Below are 8,435 nucleotides of genomic sequence, written 5' to 3'. Positions count from 1 at the left end.
ACATAACTGATATCCATCACTCTTAAATAAAATTAGTATATTTAAAAAATATTTCTCTGTATCATCTCTAACATCTTTGCAGAGAGGTTTCATTTTTTGTTTTTGACACAGATAAAATGAAAAGTTATCTTCACCTTAACAGATTTTAACATTCAATGCCCTGACAGAATCACTCAACAAGACGAATATTTAGATATTGCACTTTTGTGAAATTAAAGGGTCATGAAATGCTTTATATATATATATATAGTTTCATTATCTTCCCTGAGGTCCACTGATAATGTTAGTAAAGTTTTTCACCAAAACTGTCATAATTTAGTAATATATGATCATTTACCACCTTGTCACAGGCCATCTTTTTGAAAAGCTTGATTTTTGCCTCAGCTCCTCCTTTAAACTTCAATGTAAAATGTTACATTCTGTTTCTTTCTGTTCTGATTGGCTAACAGCGTGCAGTGCCTCAAATTCAGCCATTTTAAAACTCAGTTGAAGAGAATGAACAAGCACCAAAACATTAGAAATTTACATTTTATGGGTTACACATAATGCACATCCAACACATTGCATCTGAATATATTACACTATTCATCTCAAGCTCAACTGTTAACACTCACACCCTGTCTACACCAGACACTATAATCAATGATGCTGTCTACCATGGAAGCGTCCGTTGTGGCGCATCACTCCAGCAGTAAATAAACAGGTGTCCCGTTCCATTTTGTGCTGGTGCTAATACTGCCAACAACACAAAGAAATGTTTCAGAAATGTCCAGGTGTAGACAGCGAGTCAGCATCATAAACAATCATGACATTTGAAATATTAATGAATGGAACTGTTTACTTACGTTTTTGCTTGAGTCCAATAGTGTTTTTAACTGCCCCATATCCTTCAGTGATGATTCCTTGGCAAAGACTCATTTTATGACCGCTTCATAAGATGCTCACATCCTGTTTATCATCCTGCACTGAGGTGCACATCGCCAGAAACAAATCAAAACGGTCAAAGACGTCCATCTAGTCAGTGTGTGTTTACATACACCAAGAATTAAAAATAGCTCTGATGGGCAAAAGAACAGTTGAGCAGTTTAGCAGTTGAGCAGTTTAAGCAACAAACAAGTGGCAACAGCTGATGAAACCTCGTCTTCTCTTCAGAGTTGAAACTTGACACTGTGTCTTTTAAAAGCATGCCAGTGACATAACAACAGTCAAAGACGTCTGTGTATGGTATGCTTTTATACAAAAATAATTCAAAATAGTCCAGTGTGACATCACTAACATACGGATGTAAAGAATGGGGCGTTTTGGCAGTTTGGTTTCGTTAAATGCTTTTATTGCACTGGGGATTACATTTTGAGTTCTGAATTTTACAATATGTTTTTAGAGTAGAAAGACCTCTTATATGTCAAAATATCAAGGAAAATTAGATTCCTCATGACATAACCCCTTTAATTAACTTTGCGCCAACCGGCACTGGTCTCCCCTATATATCTGCACATCTGTGGGCTTACTGAAAAAAACTGTGTTGGATTTACTTAAAATATGTTTGTGGCATTTTTGCATCACACTTTTAAGTAAATTCAGCTTATGGTCATTGTATGTCAGCATAACTAGAAAACCGTTGTTAGATATAGACAAATGTATAAGTTCATTCAACTTTACATTTAGTCATTTAGCAGACATACACTATATTGCCAAAAGTATTTGCTCATCTGCCTTTAGACGCATATGAACTTAAGTGATATCCCATTCTTAATCCATAGGGTTTAATATGACGTCGGCTCACCCTTTGCAGCTATAACAGCTTCAACTCTTCTGGGAAGGCTTTCCACAAGGTTTAGGAGTGTGTTTATGGGAATTTTTGACCATTCTTCCAGAAGCGCATTTGTGAGGTCAGACACTGATGTTGGACGAGAAGGCCTGGCTCGCAGTCTTCGCTCTAATTCATCCCAAAGGTGCTCTATCGGGTTGAGGTCAGGACTCTGTGCAGGCCAGTCAAGTTCTTCCACACCAAACTCGCTCATCCATGTCTTTATGGACCTTGCTTTGTGCACTGGTGCGCAGTCACGTTGGAACAGGAAGGGGCCATCCCCAAACTGTTCCCACAAAGTTGGGAGCATGGAATTGTCCAAAATCTCTTGGTATGCTGAAGCATTCAGAGTTCCTTTCACTGGAACTAAGGGGCCAAGCCCAGCTCCTGAAAAACAACCCCACACCATAATCCCCCCTCCACCAAACTTCACAGTTGGCACAATGCAGTCAGACAAGTACCGTTCTCCTGGCAACTGCCAAACCCAGACTCGTCCATCAAATTGCCAGATGGAGAAGCGTGATTCGTCACTCCAGAGAACGCATCTCCACTGCTCTAGAGTCCAGTGGCGGTGTGCTTTACACCACTGCATCCGAAGCTTTGCATTGCACTTGTTGATGTATGGCTTGGATGCAGCTGCTCGGCCATGGAAACCCATTCCATGAAGCTCTCTACGCACTGTTCTTGAGCTAATCTGAAGGCCACATGAACTTTGGAGGTCTGTAGCGATTGACTCTGCAGAAAGTTGGCGACCTCTGCGCACTATGCGCCTCAGCATCCGCTGACCTCGCTCTGTCATTTTACGTGGCCTACCACTTCGTGGCTGAGTTGCTGTCATTCCCAATCGCTTCCACTTTGTTATAATACCACTGACAGTTGACTGTGGAATATTTAGTAGTGAGGAAATTTCACGACTGGACTTGTTGCACAGGTGGCATCCTATCACAGTATCACGCTGGAATTCACTGAGCTCCTGAGAGCGGCCCATTCTTTCACAAATGTTTGTAGAAGCAGTCTGCATGCCTAGGTGCTTCATTTTATACACCTGTGGCCATGGAAGTGATTGGAACACCTGAATTCAATTATTTTAATGGGTGAGCGAATACTTTTGGCAATATAGTGTACAAATGAGGAACAAAACAAGCAATTTTTCAAACAAAAGTCAACAATATCTTCAATATCGCACCACCAAGTTCTCACATAGGCTGGAGTAGTAAAGATGCTAGCGCAGAACAGACAGACAAAGATTTATCTTTTTTTTTCTTTTCTTTTTTTTTTTAAGTAAGTGCATTTAGTGTGCATTTTAACAGAAGTGTTTTCAACTGTTTCTTGAATACTGAGATGGTTTCAGCAGATTGTGTGGAGGTTGGAAGCTCATTCCACCACAGAGGAACAGAGAGAGTGAATGAACGTGAAATGGACTTTGAGCCTCTTTGCGACGGGAACTTTATTTACTTAAAAAAGAGGTATGTCACACGAATTGTTTCTAATTATCATTTATATTACCGTTTCTACTTAATTTAATTGAATCAAATGAAATGAATGACTGAGGTCAGTCATTAAACTTGATTCACACTACAGCTATGCACATTCACATGGACAAGGGGGGAAAAAGAGGATCCAACTTCACCAAAGGGAACACTAATCACCCTATTGGTTACGAAACAACGAATTACTTTAAAATAACATCACTAATACTAAAAGGGGCAGAAATCTCTATGAATTCCCAATAACAACGAATTAACCCTTGTGCGACCTTCAGGACATTTTTGTCTTTTTCATTTTTGTTTTTTCGATCATTTTGGCTGTTAATGTCAATGGCATAAATTTTGCCAAAGGTGTGTATTTTTGGGGGAATTTTGATATTTCAACCTCAGTTCCTATAATACATCTATAATACACTGTGTACACAAAATAGTTACACTCAGGACCTTCAGGACAAAATGTCCCCATTGAAAACCATTAAAACTGCAATATTTGATCCCAGGTGCCATTAAAGCATAAAATCATGAACTGTATGATATTATGCTTTCATTCCGGAGCCCTGGCTTCAAAATGTAATTTTTTATTATTTTCCACCAGATGGCGCCATTTTCCTCATGTTTAGCCTATGGAGCAAATACATACTGTTTTCCTATTTTCTGTTTGCTGTGTTATAGAGCACTGCAGACCAATTGAATAAATGATGCAGCTAACACTGTATGGGTGTGTTGGAATGGATGTCAGAGTGTGTTTTGTATGTGTGTATTGAGAAACGTGTGTGTGTGTGTGTGTGTGTGTGTGTGTGTGTGTGTGTGTGTGTGTGTGTGTGTAAAAACAACAGTGGCATAATGCATAAATACTTTTGTGAATCTCTCTTCATTCATCTGTGAATATAACACAAAGGTCCTTCTGAGATAGACAGCCCATGTCCGCGCAACCTCTTTTGCTGTTGGTTGAAACAGCATTCGCTGTATTTGATTGGATATATGCCTTTTTTTTTTTTTTTTTTTTTTTTTTTTTTACAGCTGTGATCTCATTTCCTGTTCTGGATAGTTTATATATATATATATATATATATATATATATATATATATATATATATATATATATATATATATATATATATATATTTGCATAGGCTAACGGGAATGTAGGATATTGGATTTAGATTTTGCTCTATAAAATATAACCGCTGGTAAAGGACTGATTGTTGCTGCTTAGCATGAAGTGCCGCGAATCGTACACGAAATGGTTCAGAACGAGACAACGCATATAACGGTTATTCTTTAAGAAAAATCGGCCTGGTTTCGGTAAGATTCACTTTTAACTATGAAACGGTTTCCTTCATTTCATATCAGTATTTGTATCTGAAACGCTATTGTTTATTCCAGTATAAGGGCATTTATATTTCATGTAAATAGTCACTGTTTCGAATAAATAGGTTATATGACTTATGTTTTTTTCCCGTTCAAAAAGGAGTTTTGTGCTGAAACAGTGGCTGCGGCCTTACTTGACACTTTCGTTTCCGATAATAGTTTTGAAATGTCGTAACATGAATTTCAGTAAACGAGGGTCATTCATAATGATAATTAGAGCACGAGCCCATGTATCACTGTGGCGCGTGGGCAAGGTGGAAGGACTTTGCTGAAATGCTCACAGCAAATGTGTTGCATAACCTGTGGCTTCATGTAGGAGATACACAACATTTTGTACAGTTATGATAGCATTTCTTACTGCGTAGTTACACTAAGCTCGCAACAGTAGTTTCATATTGCAGTAATTACCTATCAAGTGTCGTATTTATCATATCCCCAAATACTTTCACCAAAACTATGCATGTCAGAGGACTACAAACAGTACATTTTATTGATGGTATTAATTGTAACATTGCCACTTTGAAGTTTTCTCAGTTTAGATAGCAGCATCATCATCCGTTGAGGCTCAAAGACAATCAATTTCACGTTCTGTGGTGCTCAGTTTCATGCATTACTACTTATCCAATCTAAGGGGTACTAGAGAGGGCATTGCCCCCCTAGTTTTTTCTTGTGCAGCCCTTTTATTACTTCCCTCTTATTGTTAAAGTCATATGTCTTATTTCCAATGTCTTTCAGCTGTAGGAGGAGCAGTAATCTACAAACGCTTTGCAGAAGCCTCTGCCTCTTGTGGAGACCAGCATCTGAATATTTCCTGGACGGACAGGATGTCTATCATGGATCATAGCCCCACCACTGGAGTTGTGACAATCATTGTAATACTCATTGCCGTTGCTGCACTAGGGGCGTTAATTCTTGGCTGTTGGTGCTACTTGCGACTGCAGCGTATCGGCCAGTCTGAAGATGAAGAAAGCATTGTCGGTGAAGGTGAAACCAAGGAGCCCTTCTTGCTGGTACAGTATTCAGCCAAGGGCCCACGGGTGGAGCACAAGACCAAGCTCACCCCTAACGGCACAGAGAGCCACACCTAATCTCTCTTCAATCCAAAATGTGTGGTGGACCATGTTCAGGCTCTTTCAAGTCTAATGATTTCAAAACGTCACATTATTATGCAGTACTGACGTTAAAATCCATTTGAAATGGCGCTAGAACTTCATCTTATAAACAAGCTGATAAATGATGACAAAACTAGTGCATGCAGTTGTCTACTTTGTTGCTTTGAGTAATGACCATTGATTGTTTTCACCCCTTTTGTGGTGGTCCGGTATAGAGCCCTATTATAATGTGAAATTGACGATTGTCTGCATTTGTTGTCATATGCAATGCTATTTATCTGTAAATCTATAGCTGATTTCTGAAGCAAAACCAAGAAAGATGGTTTTATGTGGGGGTTTTTTTTTTATTGTTGTTGTTGTTTTTTTTACCTCAACTGCTTTCATCCAGAGCTGGCTCTGGTATTAAGAAGGTCAATACACATTTTCATTTCATTGACCATTTCAAAACGATGGTTAAAGCTTTCGATCATTTTAAAGCTTTTTAACCACTTAACATTGTTTTATTTTTAATAGAAGCACACCAAGATGCCATAAATGGGTGACTCACAAAATCTGTCAAGAAATGTCCTGGTCATATGTAAACCCAAATCAATACAAAAATCAATATCTTTTTAGGACCTTTATAGGCATAGTTTACCCAAAAATGAAAATTCTCTCATCATTTCTCACCCTCATGCCACCCCAGATGTATACACTTTCTTTCTTCTGCCGAACACAAAGATTTTTAGAAAAATATTTCAGCTTTGTTGGTCCACACAATGCAAGTGAATGGTGACTAGAATTTTGAAGGTCCAAAAAGCACATAAAGTCAGCATAAAAGTAATCCATAAGACTTCAGTGGTTTAATCAATGTCTTCAGAAGTGATACGATTGGTGTGGGGAGAAACAGATCAATATTTAAGTTTAAGTAACTTTTTTTACAATAAATCTCCACTTCCACATTTTTTGGCATTTTGCCCCCTACTGGGCAGGAAGTAAAAAAATGACATTTGCAGAATTGGGGTAAAAATGTTAATGGTCCTTCATTTTCTTAATGCAAAGTATAATTCCTATTTGTTTCTTTGATTTTGAAGTAAATTGGACAAGGACATTTTCTTGACAGGCTTCGTGAAAATCACCCAAGTTTTGTGAAAGTAAATTGGTTTACCAAAGGTCTTAGATTACATTCAGCCATGGTTTACGATCATGCTGTCGTTTGTACTTTTTAACTTTCATTTGATGTGTTACTGATTTCATAACAGCACTTGCTGTTTTCAATTTAATCCTGCTAGGAAGCCACAATAAGAATGAAGGCCAATGACTGGGCCGCATTTATTATAGTTTTATTCTGTTGTGGATCCAGAGGCATTCACTTTTGTGGTTGAGCACATTTCTACATTGTAAGGTTGGGATCATTTTAAAGTGTAAATATTATTTTTATAGATCACTTGTTGTGCAGCTGGATAACAAAAAAGGTCCTTCACGGTATTATTTTCTTTCCTTTGAATCCATGTTTTTGTGATGTAGCAGTGTTTGCTGTTTGTACATGTTAAGAAATTGAGAGAAATTATTTATTTTTATACAGTATCCATGCAAATGTTGTCTCTAGAATTCATTGAGCAAAATCAACCAGCCTTTTAAGGAAGGTAGCCAAATCAAAGCCTGAAAATACGGCTAAATTATTTAATTGACGTTATGAGTACTTTATCATATATTTAGGGCACTGTCATACATTCCACGGTGAATGATTTTTATGAATTGAACAATTTGAGCCGTCCAATAAGCCACATGAAGGACAGTACATGCATGTTAATTGAATCTGCATATTTGAGAATAATGCGCTCAGTATATTGATTGTCACTCAACCCAGTGTGTCCAGTGTTTTGACTGTATTGAACAATAAAACCGCCTTTGTAACTAGAGGAAATGTCAGCCTAGTGTCTGCTCATGAGTTTTGTTTGCATTTGCAAGATTCTAAAATGTTATCTTCAACCCTTTTTTGAACTGTTATAAGTAGTGCTGGGTTTGAATTTAATGGCTTAATGATACCAAACACAGTACCATATATGGCTCTCATCTGAAGGTAACATATGGATTAGTAATAGTATTTTGTGTTGGAAACACACTGTTGCTGGTATACAATCCACAAAAAAAAAAAAAAAAAGACATAATACATCCATTTAGGTCTACTAGTGCATTAAATCAGATACTGGATTCTGACCTTTACAATTCTGAAAGTGTAGGTCCAATTTGGATAATTATGTTTGCTATAATAATGTGAATGCTTTCAAAGATTTAAATGATCTTGCTTATGTAGCATGATTATTGTATTTACTTGTATGTATAACAATACAGGGAGTGTTGAGAAACCACATGTCTGATGAACACAAACTATGTGCAGTGTCTGAGGTATGCTTACTGCAGTGCAGAAATGTTTGAAAGAATGGATGGAAACCACGACTACAGAAAAATGCCATACATGTCTAAGAGCTTGTGTAGTGTACCCTACGGTGTATGACATACCTTTAATTATTGAAGTGCTGTTTACCAAAAAAATATTTTGTTTGTGGCAACTCATGGAATCTTACACTAAACAGTGCTGAACTTTTACATCAAAACAAGTGAGTTGCCACAACTTTTGACCAATTTTTAAAAACAAATGATTAAATCTCATTTTAT

The 8,435-nt window shown here is 37.5% G+C and overlaps 1 protein-coding gene across 1 annotated transcript; it reads left to right on the top strand.

Moving 5' to 3' along the window:
• The first annotated feature begins 4,427 nt into the window (after positions 1 to 4,427).
• Positions 4,428 to 7,688, top strand: snn (stannin). Its single transcript, XM_051716275.1, has 2 exons — positions 4,428 to 4,599; positions 5,401 to 7,688. The coding sequence occupies exon 2, from the start codon at positions 5,490 to 5,492 to the stop codon at positions 5,751 to 5,753; it is 264 nt and encodes an 87-aa protein (XP_051572235.1). The 5' UTR covers positions 4,428 to 4,599; positions 5,401 to 5,489; the 3' UTR covers positions 5,754 to 7,688.
• The last annotated feature ends 747 nt before the right edge of the window (positions 7,689 to 8,435 follow it).

The sequence above is a fragment of the Myxocyprinus asiaticus genome, chromosome 14 (assembly GCF_019703515.2).
Source record: "Myxocyprinus asiaticus isolate MX2 ecotype Aquarium Trade chromosome 14, UBuf_Myxa_2, whole genome shotgun sequence".
Lineage (NCBI taxonomy): Eukaryota > Metazoa > Chordata > Actinopteri > Cypriniformes > Catostomidae > Myxocyprinus > Myxocyprinus asiaticus.
This window is presented reverse-complemented; position numbering and strand designations above follow the sequence as displayed.

What these genes read in the sequence shown, in the direction of transcription:
- snn (XM_051716275.1), top strand. Translation starts at nt 5,490, where the DNA reads ATGTCTATCATGGATCATAGCCCCACCACTGGAGTTGTGACAATCATT.